We start from the raw sequence: 27,967 nt of genomic DNA on the forward strand, positions 1-27,967 counted from the left end.
TTTATTCTATTATTTTTTTTTTTCGTTCAACTTTTGTGTGATTTTCTGCGCATTTATAGCCAATAACAAACAGCGATAGATATATTGGTGTTTGTGAGTGTATGTTGCGTTGTACATAAAATAAAAGAGGAAAAACTCCACGCAAACACTTTGTGCCGGTGTCAGCCGAAATTGCAGGTGAGTTCAGCCAAGTTAATTGGTTTTCATATCTTACACCTTTTCAATTAAATGTACATTATGTGCAATTGTACATGTGTACCTAGTATAAAGGTTTTTTTTTAATGTGTGATCATGCAGCATTGAAGGCAATAAAAATGAAGTGGGATGGCAAGAAAGCAAGCAAGAACCGAGCAAACGGAATGAGTGTGTAACGCAATGTTGAAATACCGGTGTGCGCGGCGTCAGTGTGCATACATACATATATCACTGCATGTGTGTGTGTGTGTGTGTGTAAGCAAAGTATGAGAGAGAGCGCGACTTGAGTTAAGTTGGTTTGAGTGAGTCATTAACCGGCCTGCGCGCCGCTGTGTCAACGTTTTCTGTTTTTGGCATTGCAAATTGGCAAATTTGCTGCTGACACTTTTTATTGTCTTGTATTTACTTGCTAAAACATGCAACTAACACAGTTTCGCTGTCTGACAGCAATAGCAAAAACAACAACAACAATCTAGAATACAGTGGCAATCAGAGAGTGAGAGTGAGAGGCTTTTTGATGCATACGCTCGTTTGGCTCTCTTCGCCGCCGCTTTAAATAAAATTCGCCAAAAAGTCGGTTAAATTTTTGAAATTCAGTGCCAAGCCTGAGTTCGCCTTAAAGTAGTTAGCGCGCGCGCCGCTGTGTGTTAGAGCGAGACAATGTAAAATAATGTGAGAATTAATATTTTTTAATGCATTCTTTTTTCTTTTATTTTTTTTTTTTCTGTGGTAGTGCCAGCTGCCATAAATCACTGTCGCTGCCCGCCGGCTACCTATTTCTGCTTATTGTTGTTGTTGTTGTTGAAGTTATGCTAGGCAAAGCGTGTGAAAATTGCAGTCAATGTCGCCTCGCAACCACCGTTTTTCCAGAGTCGTCGAAAGTTTTTCCACATACACACACACACACACACACAAAGACGCTGCCGGCGTTGCGTCGTCTTGTATTGTGTTACCGTCTTTCTTTGTGTCTGCAGGTCGCTCACTTCCGTCTTTATCATGTGTCGCCGCTCATATGCACACACACATATACAAATTGTGAATGTGTTTGTCGGAATATGCATAAGTAAATATGTATGTGTTTAAGTTTGTCCAACAACAGCGTATTATCTCATTAGCATAAAGGCGCATTTTCCAGTTAGAAGTTGCCATCATCCCATTGTTGACTTTATAAGCTGTACAGTGCTGCCACCTTTTAAACGACCAAAAGACCAAGGGAAATTAAAGCAAAAAAAAAGTTACATTCTGTATTTTCCAAGCCGAAAAGTTTGCACTCTATTTCAATTATTGATTACAAAAAAAAAAAAAAAATGCAATCAAAATGCGAACTTTTTTCATTTAATGTAGTTAAGAAAAGTGGTTGATTTCCATTAGACTGTGCCTGTAGCTGCCTAAAATATAATTTGATTCGGCGTGCTTTACATAATATGGTGGGTGACATATATTTACTGGAATACCCTGGTGCTATAAATTTCCGCTTGAACTAAGCTTTTTACCCAGAATCCGGTAAAATGTAAACATCATTGAATGACAAATCTTGAATTCGGTTTTAGTGTTTTGCCATCTGGTAGTTTATATTCTTGATATAACAGTTATCGAAAAAGTCCTGGATATATACTTTGTAAACTAAAGAGTAAAAGAATCAGAATTCCCTCCGTCTTAAGATAGCCAGAATTGACGGGAAACGCAGAACTGGCATCGCTGGCTGTATGCCTCGCTGGCCTGGTTCTGCTATACACATACCCATGCACACATACTCATATATATGGGAGCTGTTTTTTAGAATTTTATTGAACCGGGACATTAGTCAAACGCTTTGCTGTTCTGGTTCTTTGTGATTTGTCCAGCGTCTCAACGGCTTGACATTCCCAAGCCATTTGTAACGGTTTGTTTTGTGGTAACCAGAAAGCGGCCGCACTGAGCAACAGAGTAGCGCAAAAGCATGAGGCGCAACAACAAAAAACCGCAAAGTCTATGGCGGCACCTAAGTTCTAATCTTTAAGAGCAACAGCAGCAGCAGCAGCAGCAGAAGACTCCCCGCATTGCTGCTATTCTCTGTTGCGCTTGGCCCATTTTAGACGCTAAAGCAGCATCTCCACAAAACGAAGAATAAAGCGAGAGAGCTCGAGAGACAGCCAAATGATTTAGCAGCGGATGCTGCGACGCTGTTGTTTACACTCGCTCACTTACTGGCAACGCCAACGCTCTCTCAGTTGCTGCGTCTGTGTGTGTGTGTGTGCGCGCTCGCGAGAGTTTGTGTTCATTCATTATTTGATTTATCGGCCAAAAGTAGAACGGTTCGTAATTAGCTTGTTGAACATGCCTAAAACGAAAAGGCGGCCAAAGCTGTGCCGCTCCACTATCTTTCTACCTCTCTCTATCGCTCTCATCAATTAGCACCTTATATTTTCTATGATTTATGTGCATGTACATTGCTGCTCATCCACTAAACTGAGACAAAACCAGTTTGTGTGCCAGCGTTGCCATTTTGTGCGAAATTTGCGTAGATACCCAACGATTTTGTTGTTGCTGTTGTTGTTGTTGTTTTTATTGGGCTGCAAAACAAAGCGCTGGGAAGAAGCAGCAGCGACAGCCACAGGTAAGCACCCAACGTTGACGTCGGCTGTTGATGTGCGTTCAGAATTCAGCGCGTGAACACGTGAGCGTGAAAAATGAATTTAAACATTATTCGTAAATCGAAAGTTTCTTTCTAAAACACCAAATTAAAAATGCATGTAAAGTTAGTTTCATGACGCTAATGGGTAAAAGAGATAAATAGCTGTTTTTATTTTCACTTTTAATTCAAAGTAACGTTGTTCGCTCCCGTGACTGACGATGCGCCCATCACTAGTTGCGCCTACAACGAACGCCACAGCCGATCGTCGCCTTGGCTGCTCTTTGAGCACTGAGTGCTGCTGCTCTGCTGCGCTTGTGTGCGTGCGTGTGTGTGTGTGCGTTCGTGTTTGTGTGTGTTGGCATTGAATTCGCTGAATTTTTGCACAGCAAGCAACAACAATCGAAGCAGCAGAAGACGCGCTGACGTCATTGACTCTGCCGCCTGTTGAATTTATTTGTGATGTGAATATTTTTAGGCAATGAATATTAAACAGAATTTACAATTTGCATTTTGGGTGCAGACAGCGATGCGACAGCGGCAGCGTCGTCGATGTCACACGAGATTTCGAACTTGGTTTCGAACTTGAAAATTGAAATGGCGCTCTCTATCTCGCCTTCTCTCTCTCTCTATCTTTCGCTCTCTCAACCTCGGAACCCTCACGTGGGCTGGCCATGAAGCGCAACAGTCGGCTGCGCAGTCGCTGCTGTCCGGCACTCTCACTCGTTTGTTTGCTCAAGCATCCGACTGTGCCGCGTTAGGATGGATTTTCATTTTTGGGGAGGGGCTGTGCAACAAGTGTGCAGCGACTTGCTATTGTTGTTGATGTTGTAGTACCGTATTTTATGTAAATTAACCAAAACGAGTTGTCGTTATGCTTGACTAGTTAAGCGGGCGCAGCGGCGCGTAGAGTACACCAGCAGCAGCGCCCGTGGTGGCGGCTGCATTACGTAACAAAACAAAACTAATACGAAACGAAAAACGTTAAGAGCGGGCGCCTGCTTTCAAATTTCAATGAGCCAGCGTTGCCACCTGACAACGGCTCAACTGACACTTGTTACGCTCAGCGATCTCTCACTCTCCCTCCACTTAGTTGTACATGTGTGCGTGTGTGTGCATGTGTATGTTTGAAGCTTCAAGTCAGCCGCGTGACTTGCTTTTTGGGCTGCTGGCCGGCCATTACAATTTCGTGGAGCATCTCTCGAGAATCGAATGCCGCTCCAACCCCTCACCGTCCGTTGCACACAGATAAAAACGTTGTGCGCTCGCATTCGCTGCGCTGCGCTGCGCCGCGACGTCGGCTCATTTCGCATTTGACTTTCGGTACGTATAGTCAGCGGACAGCGCAGAAAATAAACTGTCGAAAAAACCAACTGCTATTGTTGTTGTGTTTATTATTTTAATTTTTTTTTTGCACGTGCGCAAGTGAGAGTGCAAGAGCGCGAGCGCAGCTGCAAGCGAGAGCTTTGGCGCGCGCTTTTATCGTTTAATAATTTGTGCATTATTTGCATGTAAGTAGAAATATTTGTGCAATGCTGGAACATAAGTGTGGGTGTGTGTGTGTATGTGTGTGTGTGGAAATGGGTAAATTTTGTACTGCAGCCAACATCGTTGCTTTGGCAACGCCTTAAAACTGCTGCGCTATCACCCAGAGCAGCGGCACCGGCTGTCCAATCAGAATTGCCCTTCACCCACTTATTGAAAACAGTGTGAGAAATTAATCAACGTCAAAGCAAAAGCAAAAGCCGTCGCTCCAACTCAGGCAGAGACGCTGCGCCGTCGACGTCGTTTAGTGGGTCAAACGCCGGACGACCTCCGACGCCGCCCCAAAACGATCCACACACAACTAACCAACTTAACCCGCCCTTTCCGCCCGCTGCCCCATTGTCTTATCCACCAGATGCCTGGCGCTGTTGCTATCTTATCTGCAATATTGGACAAAAGTCGTTAAACATTGCGTGCAACACACTCGAAACGTCGGCGTCGACGTTAACATTTACGATCTGCGATCTCTTTCTCTTTCCACAATTCACCATTAAACACTGCGTGGGAGAGCTTTTACTTTTGCTTGAAATGCTTTTGAAAGTGAACAATAAGCAGCGAAGCCGACTGCGACGCTGACTGGCAAGTCAAGCAGCGCTGACCTTACAATGAGTGCAAACGCGTGCAATGCGTAAGGAGAGAGATGAATATGAAGGCGGTGCAGAGGGAGAGAGACAGAGAGTGAGTGAGTGTAATTCAAGGCAGACGTTACAACAACAGCTACAACAACAACGGTTCATTCTTGTTACTTCTTTTGTACGTAATTCTGAATTGCAGTTTATTGTAGATGTTGTACGTAACGTGTGTGTGTCACATAGACATATATTTATATGTAAATGTTTAACACAAGTATAACTGAATATATATTTATGTATATCTGTGTGATGTACATATGTATTTCGTTTTTATTTTCGTGTTCAACAGTTCTTTTGTGTTCCAAGCAATTGCAACAATTTTTGCTCAAGTTTCAGTTTGCGTTACAATAGGGCGCTTGCGACGATTCCAATATTTGTTTATCTATAAATGCGTCAAGCAATAGCCGTATATATGTATATACATTATGGCTCCACCTTTCGGAATGAACTACAATTATCACACATACCTCCTCACCCCGCCAGGCCAATCATCATTATACCATTTGCTCAGAAATGTTTCTTTTTGTAGATTGCGTATTTCTAGAGCGGCATTTTTTTTTTAATTTTATTATTTTTATCAAAAACAAAACGAACCGAAAGAAGAAACAAAATTGATAAACTATTTTCAAAGTGGTTAGCTGTGTATATACGTAATGTTCTAATTTGGGTTGTGATCGCGACCCGCCTATCTTAGAGCCGCGAATATTTCTGAAGATGCGCCCGTGTGTGTGTGTGTGTGTGTGTGTGTGAGTGTGTGCATAAATGTATTTATGTGTTGTGTAGACTTTGGTTTTATTGCTCCGCCACACAGCCTTGCACCTGCAGCTGCAGCTTCATCTGTGAGGCATTGAGTGAACTTTCAATTGATTGCAGCTGCTGCCGGATGAGTCAGCCCTAAGCTACTAACTTATACGGCATAACACACTCACACTGTTCACTGTTATTGATATGCTTTGGCGCTCATATCGCACAAAATGCCGCATGCCTCTGTCTCTCTCTCACCCTGTGTTTGTGTATGTGTGATATTATTTCCTGTGCTATCTTAAAACAGCAACAATGCTACTGCTGCTGCTGCTGTTAACTGTCTTTCCTTGCTCTCTTTTGCTTCGGCTAGCGCTCCCTCTCTTTGGTTGTTACTCGCACGTAAGCTGGCGCTGCCGCTGCCGCTGCCGCTGCCACTGCCATTGTTAAGCTTTGACGTCGTTTCAGCGCACAACGTGCTCTATTATAGAATTTGCCATTTAGTCAGAAGCAAACTTGCTAACGCGCCTGTACAAAGCACCGCACGCAGCAGCAGTATAAGCTGAGCAGAGTCTAAGTTAGCAGTTAATAGCAGCAGCTTAACCCCGCCCGCACTCACTCGCGCTCACTCGCCGACTCTCCCATTCTCCCATTCTCCCACTCTCTTTTGGGAGTCATTGAAACGCAGCAGCGCAGCAGCAGCCGCCGCCGCAATCGCAGCAATAAGCTTTTATTTAGACAGTCGCGACGGCGCGCTCGTTTTAAACAGACGCAAAGTTTTTTGTGACGTTTCGAATTCGCTTTTTTTTCTGTGGAAATTGCAATTTGAATAAATGTCGTTTTTTTTCGTGTGCTGTGTTCAAGTGCAATTTGTATGATACCAACAACAACAATAACAATTACGACAACAACAGCAGCAAACAAATTGCTTGGGTTGGTATATAAAAATATTTATTGAATTTAACACATTAAACACATGCATAGAAATGGCCTATTGTGTGTGTGTGGCTAACTTGCCTGGTGTGTGTGTGTGTGTGCGTTGTCCAGTCAACGGCTTTTCTAAATTGACATACTTTCTAAAAGCGCTAGTCAAGCAGCAGCAGCAGCAACAACAACAACAACAACAAGCAAATCTGACCAACAGTCATGGCAATGGCTAAGTGCCACAGCAAATGCCGCCGCCGCTGCTTGCAGCAGTCGGGCTTACAACGGAGACACAGAAACAGAGACAGTGCCTCATAAACAAGTTGATAGACAGCCGAGCAGCAGCAGCAGCAGCAGCAGAGGCAGAAGCGCCCGGCGGCGCGGCAGCGGCTGGCGACTTGTTTGGCCTAGCGACTAACAGTAAAAAATGCAATCATGCCTACTTGAGCTACAGCAGCCTCTACACATATTGGCTAAAATCTCCATATCTGTCAGGCTATGAAAATACGATATTCAATGGGATTACAAGTGTTGTAAAACGAAAACAAAATTGAGCAAATATTAACAGTTTTGGCAAGAGTATTTCAAATGAAAGTACCAGAGATCTAATTGCATCTCTTTTGTTATAAGTTAATATACATATCCAATAAGGTTTTGCATTCCTTGAATAACGACAAAACACAACTCAAATGATTATTTGCTTAAAACGCGATCAATTGATTGAAAATCCCAAGAAAATGTTGCGTAAAGTACTAAACCACCCATTTTCCACGCTCGCGGGTGAACTTTTTCAAGTATACTCTATAAATAAACCATCAACACAGTCTTTGCGCTGTTATAAGTAAATTGAATTATAAGGGCATAAACATAAAAATTTGTTGCACACAATAGAAAACCACCCATTTTCCACGCTTGCTGGTGGAATTTTGCTATCATACTCTACAGATAAACCATCATAACAGTCTATGCGTGAATTCTATAAGTGAATTGAAGTATAAGAGCAGTTAATACTAACTATCAAATGATGTAAAGTTAACTTAAATTGCACAACTACATAGTAAATATTAGCACAGGTTGTTTAAAATGTCTGTAGTATCTCTTCGTACTCTTTACCCCTCGGCTGTAATTATTCCATTTGGTTAATTCGAATTGAAAGTACATGCTATAATAATCAAAATTAACTCTCTTGAGATCTTCATCGAAGATCATTTAACAAAGATCACATAATATTGTAAAAATGCACGATTGCATGTCGAAAGTTATGGATGATAATTCCACCCGTTCGCTGGCATGTGAGATGAGCGTGATGAAATGCATTTAAATCGGCTCTTTAATTTATAATATTAGCTTCAAAACGTACATAACCAATATTTGTTTTGTGGCAATGAAAATCTCTCCCCCTCTTACTTGCTCACTCTCTCTCTCTCTCTTTATCGCTCAGCTGTGCTGGTCTCAGACTGGTCTAGCTCTTGTCAGACCTTGTGTTTGTGTTGGGGAGGCCATTGGCCATCGTTGGCCGCATTGCTAAAATTCCGCAGCTTTCTTTTGTCTTTTTGCAGCTTTCTTCAGCGTTGCTATGTAAATTGTTTTAAGCATCCCAACGAGCGCTCTTAACGCGCTGTTAACGAGCTGTTAACGCTTAAATGTAATGCCAAAGCAAACTTTTTGAAGGTCATACAGCGTTTTATTTTGGAAGAGAATGCGCTCAGGTGGATCTCCATAAATTAAACGCTTGATTGATTTTGACACCCTTTCAATTACATTGATTCATTGTTGTTGTTGATGTTGTTGTCAAAGCGCAAATGTCAAAGGCAAATACGCGAAACAGGTTCTCTTAAATTCATTGCGATTGTCGAAAAAGTTTACAGCTTTTTGTCTAGTCGTTGTTGTTGTTGTTGTTGTTGTTGTTGTTACAGGTGCAACTTGTTATTGCATACAAATGCTTATTGATACAGCACACAAATACATACATACGTACAAAAAGCTCGTAAGCGCCGATCGGCAGCGCTGCAGCCGCTGCTCTCTCTCTCTCTTTCGCTGTCTCGCTCTCTTTCTTGCTTTCCTTTGCACTCGGCCTATGTCGAGCTTTGCACTGCGCTTTTAAGTGTGTTGCGTCAAAGTTCAAGGTGTACAAAATACGATAAATCTTGAAACATGCCTGTTAATAACTTTATGAGCGTGAGCGTGTGCGTGTGTGTGTGGGTCGCGCTTGCTGTCTCGCTCTAACATGCTTTAGCAATCGCTTCAAACTGAGCTCATCAGCAGCGCAGCAGCAGCGGCAGCGTTTAAAAATAGTTAATTATTAATTGATGAAATGACTAATTGTGCAATTGTGATTTCTTGTCGTATAAGTCAACTGGTTTGTGTGTGTGTGTTTGTGATTTTCTTTGAATTGTTTTTTTTTTTTTTTTTCATTAATTTTCGTTGTTTGTTTTTACTTTTGCATGCGTCAAGGTAAAAATCGTCAGTAGCAAACAATTTAATTTTAACGGCGCTTGACGCTGATGAATCAGTCAAAACTCAATGACGGCAATGCCCATTTATAGCCAGCCTTACTCAGTTAGACATTCTGATAAATATCTGGGCGAAATCACACACACACACACACACACACATCCACAATAGGCAATTGCCAAAAAGGTTTGTCTCTGATTCAGCATGCGTTGTCGCCTGTTATTTTTTTCTCTACCCTGTAACCATTGAAACTGGGCTAAAAAGGCTTAATTGGTTTTGTGCTAATCTGTGCGGCACGCAGCAAGGGAATACTTGTTTGCCTGGTTAGGCAATAATTGTTTTTCGATAACTTCCATGTTGATAATATCGATAAATATCGATTTCTAAATAAGCTATGCATAACTCAAGGACTATAAGAAGTAGATGGTTTTTCGATATCTTCCATTTCCAAAATATCGATAAATATCGATTTTCAAAGAAGCCTTTCTATGCATAATTGGAGGACTTTAAGAGTTAGAGGCACGCAATTTGGTATGTAGGATCTCGTGTAATCATATTTTTTCGATATCTTCCATGTTGATAATATCGATAAATATCAATGTCTATGCAAGCCTTTGTAAAATATTAGGTATGGAGGATCTCGATTAAAGCTCCTAAAATTTCTTAATGCTAGCACTATATACAGCTTATGCTGGCTACAGGGTATCTTACCGTCACACACTCCTGGCTTGGTCGCTTTTGTTTGTTCTTGATTTGAAATTTATCTGTCATAAAAAGTGAAGCTCACACCTTGCTATTTCCTTGTACTCGATTGTTTGTTTGTGCCGCATTTTTCGCTATCATTTGACCTATTTAGCGGAACATGGCCAAAGGAAGTGATTGATTTGATGCCACATTTTAGGCAGCTGAGTTCGCAGAGCTATATAACAGAGTGCTTGCTGGAATCTAGTCTAGTAATACCCATTCATTAAGTTCCTTACGCTTTAATACTTCCCCCAAGCCCGTTTACAAGTCCATATTGCATTCATGCATTCAAGTTTCTGTTGATATTTATATCCTCCCGGTTTAATTATGTTTACGGACAGTTCCCTACAGTAGTCATCTTTAGTTGGAGTCTCAAGGAAGGATGTTAAGATTTTTGTTGCCCTAAATTCGTGTTCAATTACGGCAACTTTAAGTTTGTTTTACAACCAATAAACTTGTATATAATAGTTTTCCACCCTGAGTTGGAATATTTCAAAATGGCGTCCTATTGCTTGCCTTTCTTTTAAACGGAATGCTTGCTAACTTTTTAGGTAACTACAAAATTCCGCGCTTTTCAGTAAGTGCGCGAAGCTGTCACGCGATACTGTCACCTTTTACAACACTACATACGTCCGCTAACCTCACTTTTATGCATTTTATGCCTTGCCATTTGTTTTTTATCGAATTGTGATCCGTTTGGAAATGTTTTTCTTTTTATTCTAACAGTCTCGATTTGTGTGAGTTTAATTTGTTGCCGCTGTTTGTTTTAGTTTTAATGTTGTTTTAATGACAGCTGCGACGCGCACAAAGTCGCTGTCGCTGCCGACGTCGCAGTCGCTGTTGTTTTGCTACGTTACGTATTGCTGCACATTTTTATAAAGCTCATGTTCTTATTTTTCTTTTATCGTGATTTACATTTATGTTTATATTTCTATTTTGGCTGCATAAAACAATCGAAGAGCTACGCGTTAATCCGCAGCATGATTAGCGGACTAGCGAGGAATTCTCAATTAGTCAATTAACTAGCGATTGATAAGACAGCAGATTCTATTAACATATGTACGTATACTCACACACACACAACCACTCACTCAATGGAGACTTGAGCCAACTCTACAATTCAAGTGTCTGGCCGCAGCGACCGCGACTGCATATCGTATGCATAACCTCAAAACTCAATGTCACGCATATTATATATATAATCGCAGATATATACATTTTTTTAATAGTGTGCACGTGTGTGTTTGTCCGGCTATTGTCTATTGTCTGTGGGTTTTTCTCTCTCTCTCTCTCTCTCTCTCTCTCTCTCTCTTTTTATTGTACTGTATTTGGTTTTGTTGTTGGTTGACGATTAATATTTGCGCTAGCGTTGAAGCTAAAATGAAATTAACTAACGAGTTGCGGCTGCGGCTGTCATAAAATAAGTTGCAAATAATAAAAATAATAACAGCAAATGGCAGATGAGGCGGAGTATCATTTGTTGTCACTATTATCTCTATCTCTGTTGCGCTCCTAAGCTTTCCGTGTGTGTGTGTTGCATCATAAAATTGCCCGGCGCACAGTTTTGCATGCACAAATTGTCGTTTTATAACCGCTGATATACCTGCAAAAAATTATGACATACAAATGTACATTTGCACACGTATTTTAGACTGCCGAGCATAACGAACGTAGCCAAAGTAAAACATAACCAACATATGTACATTAAATCAAAGCTGAGCTATCAGAAAAATTCTGCTCAGCCGCTCTCTTAGTCCACGCAGCGTGCTCTTAAGCTCTGCACAAGCATGGCTGCAGTTCTGTTACTTCTGCTGCTCTCCATGCAATTTTAGGCGTCTCTTCTCATCCGCAGTGACTTGTGCCGAATCGAGCCTTAAGCCGTTAGTTCAGGCGCTTGCTAGCAACTGGCGCATGCTATTTAGTGTGAGTGACAGAGACAGCAAGAGAGTTGGGTGCGTGCTTTTGTTTATCGATAACGTCAAATTGGGGGAGAGAACAATCGACTCAATTGTCTGTCGCTATTTGTGTTGTCATTCATTATTTGTCTATTTGCCAATTTGTTATTATTTTATTTTTTTTTCGTTTGCGGAACTCTTCATTTCTTGCTTGGTAGTTTTTTCGGGCGCGGAACGCATAAAAAAAAAATTGATATAAATTATTTTTGGAGCAATTGCCACACGTTTGTTTGTTTGTGTGGGTGGGTGCGTGTGTGTATGTGTATGTGTATGTATGTATGTTAGATAAGATATGCACATGATTTCATTGTACAAATACGGGAGAACAGTTGCTAACGGAAGTGACGTTGACAGCAATCGAAAAAATATGGTACTAGGGCACACAGCCGCGATGCCAATTTTATTTTATTACATGTATTTTTTTTTTTGTTTTTATTTTGTTGACATGCCCAATGTGTTTAATGAAAGGCAAAACATTCTCTCGACCCACCCACAAACTATTGAAAAAAAAAGAAGAAACGGGTGCATTAATTTGATTGCGGATACGTCAATAAAGCAAAAAAAAAAAAAGTAAAGAAATAAGCTTAAAAAGTACAACTTCGGTTATGGAATGCACGTAGGGCGACTTTACGTGGCCAACGCTGATAAGCGTCACGTCTCCGTTATTATGTAATATGACCCAATTGAGATTATCATAAACTCGAGCAGCACGATATATGTATGTATGTACTACACACAATACATTTACAGCTACAAAATAAACACGTAATAACTATTCGAGCAAATTAGCCGGTCGCAGGCTTCCTATAAAAACTTTCCATTGATTGAGCTGCAAACAACCAAAAAAAAAATTGTCAACAAAAAAAAAAAAATAACTGCCAGCTGCTCTTCGAAAAAAAAACAAGCATCACAATATGTTAGTTTTGTCTATGTGTGTGTGTGTGTTTGCTTGTTTGTTTTTGCATGCACTGCTTTCTGTCAAATTGACCAAAAGAGCAAATTTAACATCATGATAAAAGCGCAGATCGCGCTTAGTGACTAACTAACGGTGTCTCTCTCTCTCTCTGCCCGGAGAGAGCTTTTATGTGAGCAATTATTATATGAAATTCATGCTCATATTTTTAAGTGTTTTCAGTGTTGTTAAAAGCACTTTTTGCGTGCTTGAATAATTACGCATAAAAATATGTTTTTTATAATTATGCACAACTAATTGTTGTTATATGTTGGCAATTAAACCAATCATGAAGCGACTGAGGCGCAAATGTCAAAAAAAAAAAAAGTCAGAAAAAAAAACATTCGACTTTTGTTGCTTTTAAATGTATTTGCGTGCCGTGTTAATTATGGCCGCGTTGATGTTTTTATTTGCTCCCGTTCTCCCCATCTCGTACGTTCCCTCCCCTCCCCTCCCCTTATCAACTACATTCTGCTACTTCTACGCCCACCAAGTTGTTGCTATCTTGCTGCCGCCTCTCTCTCTCTCTCTCTATCCCGCTTTCGCACATTTCACATGTCGTTGGGATACAGCCGCTGACTTTTGACAGTTGCCTTTCGCTATTGTTGTTTCTTTTGTTGTTGTTGTTGTTGTTGCTGTTATTTTCCTTACGTGCGCCGCGCCATTTGCTTGCTATCAAGAACATTTAAGCCTAATTTGCTTCATTTAATTGTCACATTTTGTATTTTAAGCTGTAGTCTGTCTATGTGGCAGTGTGTACATAAGCTTTTTAGATATTTCTGTATACACTTTAACGTCTTTCATCTGAGTTTTTTATTTGTATATACATATGTACATATTTATAATTAACAGCTGAACTAAAAATATATTTTTAACCTGTAATTAACATTTGTTGCTAAGCCGCTTGCCTGACTGTTTGCCCTGTCTTACCTGTTCTCATTCACGAAACAAAACAGAATGCGCAAGAGTGCGATACATTTGTGTGCTCGACTTGTAGATGCCCTGTAGTCTACAGGTAATTCGACATTTTGGTTATAGCTCGAATATATACGAAGCCAAAGTCAAATGAATATAAAGAATTAGAGCTTTTATTTAAAAATGTTCAGGAGAATTATGAAAGATACACTTCCTTCCCCCAGCTGCCAGAACTGCAGCATTCACTTTCTACTTTTTAGTACAGGGTATACAAACTAAACAGTTTACTTGGTCAGTGATTCATTTGTACGCTTGATTGCCCCATTTTAATTATTGACCACACAACAAACAGCCAAAGTATACAAAGAAAGATGAAGAAAAAGAAAGTGCGAGCGAGATGGACGAAAATCAACGCGCCATGAAAAAGACGCATAATTGTTGAAATTAAAAGTTTGGCGCAGAAAATGTTTTAGCTATTTATTTAATGATTATTTATTATTATGATATTTATTATTATTACGATATGCTTCTTTTACGACTGACTCCAAATGAAAATGAAAAGTAAAAGCGAATAGCAAAAAAAAAATAAAAATAAGACAGCACACGCTGCGGCGGCTGCTGCTGCTGCTGCTGCTGCCGTTGTTGTTGTCATTTCGCTTTTGTGTAGTTATTTGGCTTCCATTGCGTTGCGCATACGCAATGCGAGCGTCGCGTCGCTCTCTTTCGCCGCTCTCTATGTGTGCGCTCAACGCTCAAAAGCTTATTAGTTGCGTTTGCCTTTGTGTGCTTTGCGCTTGTGGTTCCGTTGGTCAAGCACTGAACGTAAAACGAAAACGTGATTTTTGCCCCGCTGCTTTTAGCTTGAACTCATTAAATGCAGTTAATGGATATTAAACATAAACAAAACAATGAGCAAATGTTGCGCGTGGGTTAACCCCCGGCGAGATTATGCAAACGTTATGTTCATAACATAACTGTGCATATCAGGTGGACGCTATGTTTAGTGATGAGCAACGCATTGTTATCGATAACCTAAGCTGCGCTCTAGCATTTTCGCTAAATCATTTTCATTTCCTTTTGTGGCGGTAAACTTAAAAGGAAGCAGACCAGCCCTTACGCCTCCCCCCTTCATAAAAAAAAAAAAAAATCAAGTCACAGATTAAGCAAAAGCGAAATAAAATAAAATCAAATAGCAATCAACTGAAGTAGGAAATGACGCATGGTTGCTCGAAGGCAGGATGCATTGCTCGCAACTAAACGTTTGAGTGTTATGAGTGCGTGTGTGTGTGTATGTGTGTGTGAGTGTGCGCGCGCTTAACATTCAAATGATTCATCCATCTGCCAATAGACGCTCCGTTTTGGCCCTCAACGCTTGATTCAATCCAAAGGAATTTGTCGCTTGCTGTTGCTGTTGCCGCGCTGATTAGCACCATTTTGCTCATTTACAGCTGGCAAGAAATAAAATGAGCTCATTTCAAAATTTACTGTATGGCCCACCACTCGAGTCCAAGGCAAATAAATAATATTTAACAAAAATCTCAAAATAAAAAAAATGAAGCAACAGGAATGCGAGTTCGGCGAAGCTAGCCCAACGATTATGGAATACCCTTTATTCAAAATCAATGTAGCTTGTTGTTGCTGTTAATATTTTGCTAATGCCAGCTATTTCTTGATTTATTTATTTGTTAGTTATTTGTTTGTTTTGCTTAAGAATACACAAAGTTTTGCTCGTAAATTTCTTTGAAATATGTTTGTTAACAACTAAAGTTTGAGTATTTATTTTCGAAGATTTTCCTATAACTTCTATTTGAAGACTCTTGGAGGGGTAATTATGAAAATTCTAGCATTCAGCTTATGCCAATCTTAACATTATCTTTGAAATTCTAGTGAAAGTTTATTTTGATCAAAAGTTGAATAGCAATGTTTACCAACACTGTCATTCGAATGAAAAAGCCGTAAGAACTTCTATTTATTGAGTCTGAAATTGATATAAATTTAATTTAGCAACAATATCAATAAATTTCTATCGAAGAATGGCTTCCAATGAAAACGGATATTTGAAGATTTATTAACACTGGCGTCATCTTTTTGTTTTTCAAAGTTAGCTGCTTGTGAAACACGACTTTTCTGACAAGCACATCAATTAACGAGAATTTCGGGTGATAAATACCAATGCGAATTCCTTACATACTTATTTTGTTGTAACAAACAACTTTGCAAGGTTAATGCATACCACACTTAAAGATTGTAACATAACTTACTTGTGTGTAAGTGTGTGTGCGTGTGTGTGTGTGTGTGTTGATATTGTAGTAGTTTGTATATACTGTATATGTGTATTTATGTACACTCGAAGTTCACGCAGAAGCGATAATAAAGTCGGCATGATGTCATAATTTGTGCAAACCCAACAACAACAATGAAAACCGAAACTTTGGAATGTCTTTTGCCTTTGCAGCTAATGATTATTAATTTGCATTTCGACGGAAACCGTTTGTTCAGGCTCGTTTCAAAAATCGTATAGTGTGTATATATATAAGTGTGCTGTGTGTGTTCAAAATATTTACGAGTAAGTCAAACAAATATGGCGTCTCGTGTGACGTCAGTGTTGGTAAGCGTCGTTTCAAATGTCATGTGTCAAAATGTCAATTGAATTTTCGTGATGTTCGACAGCTTTTGCCCACAATAAACCAAAACAAACAGCAAAAAGCCTTTAATATATACATATGCATTTAATATTCGATTTAAGTGATTTCGTTTTCATATTAAATATAAATGGCTTCAAGGGTTGCCCGTAAAATGGGTGCACATGCTCGGTTCCATTAATAGCTGAGCTCCTTAAATTGTTGAAATATATATGTATGTAGGTTGCACTCTCTCAAAAGAAGAACTTTAAACATAGTCGTAATCTAAACATTTTGTTTACTTTTCTTTCTTTTATTTTGGCATTTCCGCTCGGAACATTTTTATCAACATTTTTCGAGTGCACGCTTTAGCAACCGTTTTAGTTTCGACTTAATTTTCATACACACGATTTCTTAATTAGAAAGAAGAAAAAAAAAAAACAAAAACTAGTTGTTTTTGAGGCTGCATTTTTCGTTTGTCAAAGTGCCAGGTGAAATCCGAAATAAACGTATATACCAGATATAACCACATGCGGCAAGTGATATATGTATACAAAACACACAGTTCCTATATATAGGAATTATGATCGTGAGCTTTCCATTTGCAGTCGCTTGGCGTGTGCCGAAAGCAACTGTGTCCAACAGCTTTACAATATTTTTCTGTCTTTCTTTTTGCCCAAACTTATTCGATACAAATCATTTTTCTATTTGCTCTCAATTAATAGCATTATTCTCCTGTCAATACTCATTGCAGTCTGAACCAGTACTGAAGTAAAAGCAAGGAGCACGAGAGCAAAGAAACGCAAACGTCCAACACTTTGTGGCAACCCAAAAACTGTTAAAATTTCACTAACAACGACTGGGTGAGGAGAGACAAGCAGCAAAATGTCGCCAAAATCGGTAAGTAAAGCATTAAAATACACATAAATTAATTGACAAATGAAATTTGTGATGTAAGACTGCAAAGACTGCAGCCTCAACCAGGTAAAAACAGGCTGGCAGCACTGTTTAGATTTTAGAAGGTTCTGTTTAATGTAAAACAAGTACGAGTGCTCTACTCTGAACCTTCTTAGTTATAAAATAAAGGATACTCGAACTGTATATACTATTCTAGAAGCTTTATGTCAAATTTGGGGACTCTAGCTCTTGAAACCTCTAAAGATTTGCTCAAAAAACAGGATTATATATCGATTTTTATCGATTGCTTGGAAACGGGGCAAGCTATCGGTTATCGGAAACAAACACGTACTGCGCGGGCACGAGGAGGATCTACATTCTTAAAGGCTCGACTCGTTCATACTTACGGACAGATTGACGGACATGGCTAGATCGACTCGGCTATTGATGCTGATCAAGAATATATATAGAAATGCTTTCAGAGATGCTTTCTTCTGTCTGTTACATATATTTGCACAAGAACATTATACCCTTTTACCCATTTCCAATGGGAGCGGGGTATAATATATAACGTGATTTGCCCAGAGATAGTTGGCAAGCCAAGAAATGTTCAGTGTTGGCTAACAAATAATATGTATAAAAGTGTTGCCACACTGTTTGCAAAGAAATGCACAAAAACAATTGAAAAGTAGATTGAAGTAGATTGTTCGTCGAGAATTATAATTATTCCATAAACATTTATATATATATATATATATATATATATATAAAATAAACATGCAAATCTACTTAAAATTATTTGACAATATGCACATTTCTATTAATTAATATCATTTTCATATGTACACATTTGATATCATTGAATTGAATTTTAATCGTTATGCAATCAATCACAGCAGCAATCAAATTAATGAAAAACTCATTTCATGTTTCGAGACCGCTGATAAAGAAAAAGAAAAGAACGCCAAAATATTATAGGAATGGAAACAAGCTTGTAAATTATGATAGATTATCAAGTACTTGGACACCGATATCAAAGAAAAAAAAAAAGTCACAGCGAGTGTGTACTTTTTCTTATCAATAATGATTGACAGAAGAACTTGCTGAAAAATTAAAAGACGTCATCTGCAGAGCGTCATTGAACTGGCCAAATGCCTGACGTCTAAAGACTGCTATTTTCTTTTCTTTCAATTTGGCATTGCGCCAAAAAAATAATAAAATACAAATATATTACGATGACGTCAAATGTTTGCGGGCGACGTCATAATGCTTGACCCATTGGCGTTGCCCAATTGCCGTCTCTTTTTGGCCGTCTTGTGTTGTCGCTAAAATATTCTATCAGTTGACAGCGTGGACGACGTGCAAAAAAAAACTGATTTGTTGCGATTTCATTTCATTTGATTTAATATGATTGACAGCGAACAGGGCAGGCGGAAAGCCAAAACAATAAATCCGTCAATAAGTTCAGTGTCAACTTTTATTTTTATTTATTTTTTTTTCACTATCTAAACTAGTATACTTTATGAAATGTGGGTAGCACGTATTGTAAATCGTAAAAACAAATGACCTCAAAATTCAGTTTCAAGATAAGTCTGAGTGTGGGAGTGGTGGGGGGTGAGTGGGGGGGGGGGGTGTAATGCGGAGCAGAGCTCTCAATTTTTCGTCATCTACTTTTTTGCTAATCATTCGTAAACGTTTACACTCATAGCTGATGTGTAAGAAAGATCTTACTTTATCTTGTTTCCGCTTTAGATAGATATTTTCAATTATTGATTTCCGCTTTGTGTCTCATTCGTTATTAAACGTTTCACACATTAACTCTAACGTGTTATCGTTTCATCTTCTCATCTTCTTTGGCGCGCATTCGTAAACGTTAGTGGCACTTTGTTGGAAATGGCTTTAGCATGCTTTAATAAGATGTACAGCTAAAATGCCATAAAAAAGATAATTTTTTACGTAAATTCTAATAAAGCTGTAAAAATGATGAGACTCCAAATATAATTTATATGCCCTTTCATTATTCCTGATGCACATATTTACCTTAATGGGCTTGGCTAATTGCAGCTCTAATAAAAGTGACAGCCAACGCGCCATATGATTGACGCTGATTTGTTTATCCAGGCCGGGCCCCTGCCCACTGGTCAGCTCAGCTCAGCGAGCGAGAGAGAGAGCGAGCGAGATAGAGAGAAAGGGAGTGAGAGGGGGAAAGCACAGCTGTATTAATGTCTCAGTTTAGTCATTTGTCTATCTATTTTTAGCTCCATAATTAACATACAATTGCCAGCAGGTAGGCGGGGGCAAAAACGAAAATAAAGTGAAATGAAAAATGAAAAATGAAAAATACGTAAAGTCGAATTGAGCGAAAATATAATTCCAGCGTTTGTCCATTTCACTTTGTCGCTCTGACGTGGGTGCCTGGCCCCTCGCCCCCCGGCCCCCCGCCCCTCTTGTAAGACCCACCCCCTTGTCTCTTACACCTGATCACGTGCTGCCCGGGACTGGGCCTGGGCCACTTTCTCGTCAATAGAGCCTATCGACTGTCGTGTCGAATTAACTTAAATACCAAATGGCGCTTTTCCATTTTCCTCAGTTGCCGCTGGACAACAGAACGACGCGCATTGTCTTTGAATTTTCTTTTTGCCGGTCATTTTTTTTATTTTTTTGCAACGCGTGTCTTCAATCTCTCCCTCTCTGTGTGTGTGCGTATGTGTGTGTGCGCGCGCCACGCGCCATCCAAAATTTCGCAGCTATTCAAAAACTACTAAAAAACGCCTGGCCGCCCAAAATGGTCGTCGTCTCCGACAGCCGTGCGCGGCTCTTGCGCTATGCCGGCAGCGTGAAGCGCAAAATGGTGCGTCCTCCATGTTACATTGCATTCCACTTGGAATACCCTTGACGAGGGCATTTCAATGTGGTGTGTGTGTGTGTGTGTGTGTGTGTGTGCTTCCTCCTACAGTGGTCGCTCGCTAATTAGAACTTTTCGGTTCCACTGATGCTTCCAATTTAAGCTAATTATCTATTAGATGAATGTTATGTTATATATAAAATTGTTTTTAAATGGGAAATTATTTAAAAAAAAATAATAATAATAGGAATTTCAGCTTCAAGGCTGATTCTTATTTCTAGATAATTCTAATTGACGAGCTACCACTGTATTTGAAAAGATATTAGTTCAAATTGTTGAATAGATTTGTTTAAAATATATAATTTCAAAGATTTACTCAAAATTTTTTATTTTTTTTTAAACTTATATTTACACTTAAAAACTGCTCTCAAAAATATAGCTAAGAAATCTTTCTTATAAATCCAGCTTATAAATCTAGCTTGTAAATCCAGCTTGTAAATCCAGCTTATAAATCTAGCTTTTAGATCTAGCTAATAACTCTAGCTTTTAGATCTAGTTGATAAATCCAGGTTGTTAATATTGCTAATAAATATAGCTTATTATTCCAGCTTATTCAGGGCAATTCTTCACCGTGAAATTTAGCTTCTTTTTTTGGTTTTTGGAGCAACTTTTCTTTGGCTTCAGTTTTTCGTTTGTTTTATAGAAACAGTTTTTGATTATATGTATTTACAGATTGTCATATCTTATCTTATGGCATGCAGAAACGTAACAAAAAATATTCAGATAGTTCAGTCCTATAACATTTATAGCTGTATTTTGCAAGATTATAAAAGGTTTCATCATATTTTTTAATAGTCTATGCCCAAAAGGTTTCCCTATGAATGTAGCTTAATATTTGTTTTTGTATAGATTTTTTTTTTTAGCACGGAACGAGTTTAAAGAATCAGTTGTTCCAATATCTACGCTTATCTATATCTATCTATATATCTGTATCTCTAAGAATTTGATATCGAATCTGATTTATTTTCCCATAGCACAAAAGTTTATATATTTTATTTTCTAGATATAGTTGCATGTTAGGTTTTTTTATTTTAGTATTTTATACTACTAGGCGAGCTATGTATTTATTTATTTGAGCTGTAAAATATTGAAACAATCTAAAGAAATAGCTTAACTTAAACCCAAAGTTGCATAATCACAAATACAAATGAAGCATTTGCTGTTAGGCAAGAGTTTGCCATAAACTGCTGGAATTTGACAAACTAATTGAATAATTCACGACTCCGCCAGAAATATGCGACTATTTGCAAAAATTTTCTTGTTTTTTCCTCACTTGTAAGTCACAATTTTTGTGCTTTGATGCATTTTTATGGTTTCCGGCTTGAAAAAAAAATATAAAAATTAAAGGCGAAAAGTAACGTAACATAGGCCAACTTTTTGGCATAGCTGAGAGCAATTTGTCATGCAGCAGCCGCTGCCTATCAAAAAGCGACAAATCGACTCGCGGATGAGAAGCACACGGCTGATGACGAGTGAGAGAGGAGGAGAGGCAAGGGTAGGGGGGAAAGAGAGAGAGAGAGAGGGAGACGTGAACTGGTTGATTATGCGGCTGTTTCCGTTGCCACACTCGCATGCACAGTGGGGCCAATGAGTGAGCTATGCTTGTATGCACGTACAGCAGACATAACAGCAGCAGCAGCAGCAGCAACAACAACAACAACAACATGTATTAACCCAAAAACGTTAATTGGATTGAAATGAACGTTTTCAATTTCCTTGCATTGTGTCACGTTTGATTTGCATTGCAAAAAAGTGCACTAATAAACAACATAGCGAAAAAGAGAAGAAAAAACGACAACAACAACGCGCCAATTTACGTAGCAAAACAAAAATGCAAAAAGTTAACAACTTAACAAGAACTGGAATCATCTAGAAAGCGCGACATTTTGCACTCAATTATGAATTATATTGGAGCCTACGAGAACTTAGTCATAAAGATCGTTAACAAGCTCTAGAAAAACTTGTGGCATTTGAGCTTTGAAATCTTTTGCCTGCGATAGCTAAGTTATCGATATCGGTAACACTAGGCAGAAATATGTACAGTAACAGAGATTTGAATGAACAACCTTAAAAGCTCAACATTTGGAGAAAGCAATTACGTATGTTTAATATGCAACAACAAAGTAATCGATATCGATAATAGTATCGATATCGAAACGCCTAACATTGCAAAAAATTATTTCGAAATGTCGATCGATAACTCTTGCAGTAATTTAGCTTCAGATGTTCAAATTTAGTACGCAATAACAAAGTTATCGATATCGATAATAGCGATAGAAAACGCTCAACACTGCGAAAACTGATTTAGAAATGTTGTAGGTTAGCTTTAGATGTTCAATAACATCGAATAAACGCTCAGATTTGCAAAAAAGTATGTTTAATATACAATAACCAACTAATCGATATCGATAAAATACGTGGAATAATGGACAGAACCTTATGTCCAGAGCAACATCTAGAAATTCGATAAATATAACTTTTGCACGCTCAACTTTGCGCTTAATTATGCGATAATTGAGTGATCGATAACACGTTCTGCAAAATACTTTGCACTATTGCTGCAAAAAAATGCGATTTGCCCCAATTGGAAATGGAATGTCGCTAAATATAACTTTCGCAGTATTTTAACCATAGATGAACCTCTACAGAGCGCTCAACTTTGCACTTAATTATGCGATAATTGAGTGATCGATAACACGTTCGGCAAAATACTTTGCACTATTGCTGCAAAAAAATGCAATTTGCCCCAATTGGAAAAAGATATGAACGCAAACGACAATTGATTGATATCAAACTAGAACAAAGATAGTTCCACACACTTTTCCACAACGATAACAAGGCAAAATACAAATATAAAATCGTTTTCTTGATCATTTAATGCTTTGATAAACGAGCAAAATTTGCTCGCATTGCAACTGGACCTGCGAGCGGCAACAGACAAAGGAGGATTATATAAGTAAAATTGGCCCCATATGTTGGGCCAATTTTACACGTGTCAGCTAATTACGAGCGGGAGAGCTCCATACAGGAAAATCACGCTCGGAAAACGGCAAAAAGCAATCAACCATGACAACAACAACAACAACAGCCACAGATAGCCAATGGATGGACTGGCTGTTAAGCTTGTTGACCGCCGGGGGGGTGTAGAGAAGTCATCGTTATACAAGCGGGCCCATTGTCACATGGGCGTGTAGAGAGAGAAGAGAGGCAACTGTGTGGGGTGTCTTTTTGTGTTTGTGTGCCACTTGACCAATTTGTTTGCCGCATGGGTGAAGGGTTGAACGCGAAAAAGAGAAGATAAGAAATGACCAAAACCCATTGAAATGGAAGAAAGCACATGAACCAAGCACGTGAGAATTTCATTTCTGATAAGAAAACGCCCGGCAGGGTTTGCCATCCTAAGCAAGTAATTAGGTCACACTTTAATGTCCACATGAGTCTGAAAAAGCATTCTCCGAAAATAATTAAATTTTACCTAAAAATTAGTTTTTAAAATTTAAAAAATCCCTGAAGATCCCTAGTATATCTGTACTCTGTATTCTTAGGCAAGTGTTATCGAGGATCGATAAGACTTGATCGATAACACAGAATCAAACTCTGTCTATGGACACGTTATTTTATATTATTATTATAAATTTATGATTATTATATATCCACTACATATTCCGCTTGATTTTCCTACTTATATTTTTAGCTAAATGTGCGCGTCACGACAATGGACGCCGAACTGGAGTTTGCCATTCAGTCGACAACGACCGGCAAACAACTGTTCGATCAGGTGGTCAAGACGATTGGCCTGCGGGAGGTGTGGTTCTTTGGTCTGCAGTACACCGACTCAAAGGGTGATTCCACATGGATTAAGCTATACAAAAAGGTAAGCATCTAAAAAATAAACTATACCCAATAGATATACACAACTATTTATAGGTATATATCACAGTATTTTGCAAGTAAATTATGTTTGTTATAAAATTTACTGGATTAGACAATAATTAAGGTTATGTGTTCATGTTTAGCCTGAATCGCCGGCCATAAAGACAATTAAATATTTGAAACGTGTTAAGAAATATGTGGACAAAAAGACCGCTGATAGCAATGGACACAATCAGACGGATGAAAGCGAGGAGGATGATGATGCCGATGATATGGTGGGCCAAATCAAAATGAAAAAAAATGAATATTGCTAGTGTAACTCGCTAAGAAATTGCCTCGAAGCATTGCGGCTCCCTTTTCCACAATTTCACCTACTTTTTGATCCTTTTAACCGCTTAAATTGCTAGTTGTGAAAATTGGCAACGCTGTAGAGTGAAAATTGCCAACAAGCCAGTTGGCAAAGCTAATGGGATACGATTGTTTATAGTAAAAGATATTTTAATATTCAAATATTAAATCCGTTGATCGAAGGAACGTTAACATGGCTCGTTCTGAAATTTGGCAACGTCGCGGCTGAAAACTGGCATCAGCGATAACTTAAATTTCCCTGAAATCCTTGTGTCTATCGATGTGGCTGTATATTAGACCTTATGCTTCCTTGCATGCCTTCTCCCCTCCTCTAAAATTTAGAGTTTGTCAATGAAAAACTTAAGTTAATATAATTCTTATTGATCTCTGATTAATTCTCCATTAAAAAACATGCTGCACACTTTTGCACCGAACGTACACACAAATTCATAGACTGGATCAATGCCGTTCTCCACATGGGTAACCCAATTGGGCAATATATAAATCAAATATATATAGAAATATTTAATATATATTAAAGAATTAAAAGATTATTATAAATTATTAATGCAATAATTAAATTATCCGCATGCATAGGTAATGAATCAGGATGTGAAAAAGGAGAATCCCTTGCAATTCAGATTCCGTGCCAAATTCTATCCGGAGGATGTGGCCGAGGAGCTAATACAGGACATCACACTGCGCCTGTTCTATCTGCAAGTGAAGAATGCCATATTGACCGACGAGATCTACTGCCCGCCGGAAACGTCGGTGCTGCTGGCCTCCTATGCGGTGCAGGCGCGCCACGGTGATCACAATAAAACCACTCACACAGCCGGTTTCCTAGCGAACGATCGCCTGTTGCCACAGCGTGTCATCGATCAGCACAAGATGTCCAAGGACGAATGGGAGCAGTCGATAATGACCTGGTGGCAGGAGCATCGCAGCATGCTGCGCGAGGATGCCATGATGGAGTATCTGAAGATTGCCCAGGATCTGGAAATGTATGGCGTTAACTATTTCGAGATACGCAACAAGAAGGGCACCGATCTGTGGTTGGGCGTCGATGCGCTCGGCCTTAACATTTACGAGCAGGACGATCGACTAACGCCCAAAATTGGTTTCCCATGGTCCGAAATACGTAACATTTCATTTTCGGAGAAGAAGTTCATCATCAAACCGATTGATAAGAAGGCGCCGGACTTTATGTTCTTTGCGCCGCGCGTTCGCATCAACAAGCGCATCCTGGCCCTCTGCATGGGCAACCATGAGCTCTACATGCGTCGTCGCAAGCCCGACACGATCGATGTGCAGCAGATGAAGGCGCAGGCGCGCGAAGAAAAGAATGCCAAACAGCAGGAGCGGTAAGTGGATCCCTCAAAGCCAGTTCTCGCATACAGATTCTATATGTCATCTCTTGTTTGTTGCCCAATTGTAGCGAGAAGCTGCAGCTGGCGCTGGCAGCACGTGAGCGCGCCGAAAAGAAGCAGCAAGAGTACGAAGATCGACTCAAGCAAATGCAAGAGGAGATGGAGCGCTCGCAGCGTGATCTACTCGAGGCGCAGGAGATGATACGACGATTGGAGGAGCAGCTGAAGCAGCTGCAGGCCGCCAAGGATGAGCTTGAGCTGCGCCAAAAGGAGCTGCAATCCATGCTGCAGCGCCTCGAGGAGGCCAAGAACATGGAGGCCGTCGAGAAGGCCAAACTTGAGGAGGAGATCATGGCCAAGCAACAGGAGGTGCAGCGCATTCAGGACGAGGTCAATGCCAAGGACGAAGAGACCAAACGCCTACAAGACGAGGTCGAGGAGGCACGCCGCAAGCAGGTTAATCCACACCATATACCCATTATCCGTCATCATCATTCATCTTTTCCATTTGTTTATGCATCTAGGCCGAGGCTGCTGCTGCGCTGCTGGCTGCATCCACCACGCCGCAACACCATCACGTGGCCGAGGATGAGAACGAGAACGAGGAGGAGCTGACGAATGGCGATGCCGGCGGCGATGTGTCGCGCGACCTGGACACAGATGAGCATATCAAGGATCCCATCGAGGACAGACGCACGCTGGCCGAGCGCAATGAGCGCTTGCACGATCAGCTCAAGGTGCGTGCAAACAGACGAGCCAGCAGAGCCGCATATTTAACGATATGCGTGCTCAGACCCAACAGATAACCTTTCTAGATAAATATGTTAAGATATGTAGATAAGGTTTTTAGTGGCTAAATGGGCGCAGCAAACAGTTTTTTTATCTATCTTATCATATCATGAAGGAATTTTCAAAGAAGTTCTTTTTTTATATTTAGCAGAAAATATGTTTAGAAAAGAAGAGAATTGTGAAGCTCGCAATTGCCGAGCTAAAAGATATTTTAAAATCATGGAATATTCTTTCATATAATCCATGCAGAGCTGGCTAAAACTTGCAAAGGCCATGTTTGACTGGGATATTGTGCAAAACAACAACATTTGTTATGCTAGAACTTCATTTTCTATGACAACTATATATATATATGTACTCCGTGTAATAGCAAGAGGACCCTATGCAAGGTTCCATGATCGTAGTCTTAAAACTGAGAGACTAGTTAGCACAGAAACAAACGATATGTCTATATTGGTTAAGAATATATATGCTCTTTAGGTTTGAAGATGTCTTCTTCTATACATTCATCATTTCGTTATACATTTCTAATATATAGGAGTATACAAATGAATCATTGTAAACGTATCTTAATAGCGCATCGTTTAGTTGTATCTGTTTATAGTTAAAAGACTTAGCTAAATACGTATTTGAGCTGAACTTAGCGAACGTCTATTAGCTGTAGAACTAAGTTTTTATACCTAAATGTAAATCCCATTTTACACATTGCTCGTGCTTAGCTCTATCTCACTCTCTCGCTTTTTTGCAGGCCCTGAAGCAAGATCTGGCGCAGTCACGCGACGAAACGAAAGAGACGGCAAATGATAAGATTCACCGTGAGAATGTGCGCCAGGGACGTGACAAGTACAAGACATTGCGCGAGATCCGCAAGGGCAATACAAAGCGTCGCGTGGATCAGTTTGAGAACATGTAAAGCGCTGGCCACGCCCCAACAAGCAACTATTAGCAGCGCTCTGTCCTAAATCCCGAAGGCAACCACAACCCAACCACCAGCACCATGTCGACGCAGCGCGCCCCACACCCCGCACCCCACACAACAGCCCCTCGCACTCAACCAACAATAGCCAAGCTTACACTAAACCAATATGCAGACCACTTTATATATATATATATATATATATATATATATATATATATATATATATATATATATATATATATATATATATATAAATAATTTTTTTGTGACCTTATGTATAGAAGTAGCAGAAGAGGAGGAATTATTTGTGGATCTATGGAGAGTATTAGTTAAAAGAAAAATAATAGAAACATCCGGTTTTGACAGTCTAGTGTTGAACGACAATCAAACAATGAATCAGTCAGTCAATCAATCGCTTCCACCACCATTCCCTCGAGTTTATCAAATATTGTAAAATGGTCGCAAATTTTGTTTAAAAAAAACACACACACACATACACAAAAGCCTACACCGCCCCGCCCCGCCCCTCAATCCCATTTTATTTGTCGGTTTTGTGCGCGCATCAAAATGAGAGAAA

The 27,967-nt window shown here is 39.5% G+C and overlaps 1 protein-coding gene across 5 annotated transcripts; it reads left to right on the forward strand.

Moving 5' to 3' along the window:
* The first annotated feature begins 34 nt into the window (after positions 1–34).
* Moe (Moesin) lies at positions 35–27,912 on the forward strand. Of its 5 annotated transcripts, none has more exons than XM_064682267.1 (9): positions 40–177; positions 17,044–17,189; positions 23,786–23,965; positions 24,108–24,239; positions 24,766–24,792; positions 24,910–25,676; positions 25,751–26,138; positions 26,207–26,419; positions 27,220–27,912. In XM_064682267.1, the coding sequence occupies exons 2-9, from the start codon at positions 17,175–17,177 to the stop codon at positions 27,382–27,384; spliced, it is 1,887 nt and encodes a 628-aa protein (XP_064538337.1). In that variant the 5' UTR covers positions 40–177; positions 17,044–17,174; the 3' UTR covers positions 27,385–27,912. The 5 variants fall into 5 exon arrangements, with proteins under 5 accessions (XP_064538339.1, XP_064538337.1, XP_064538338.1 ...); XM_064682268.1 differs by lacking the exon at positions 40–177 and adding an exon at positions 6,467–6,657; XM_064682265.1 differs by lacking the exons at positions 40–177; positions 17,044–17,189 and adding an exon at positions 19,957–20,037.
* The last annotated feature ends 55 nt before the right edge of the window (positions 27,913–27,967 follow it).

The sequence above is a fragment of the Drosophila montana genome, unplaced genomic scaffold, assembly GCF_035044405.1.
Source record: "Drosophila montana isolate Dmon_TW-CO22-7 unplaced genomic scaffold, ASM3504440v1 contig_2481_1, whole genome shotgun sequence".
Lineage (NCBI taxonomy): Eukaryota > Metazoa > Arthropoda > Insecta > Diptera > Drosophilidae > Drosophila > Drosophila montana.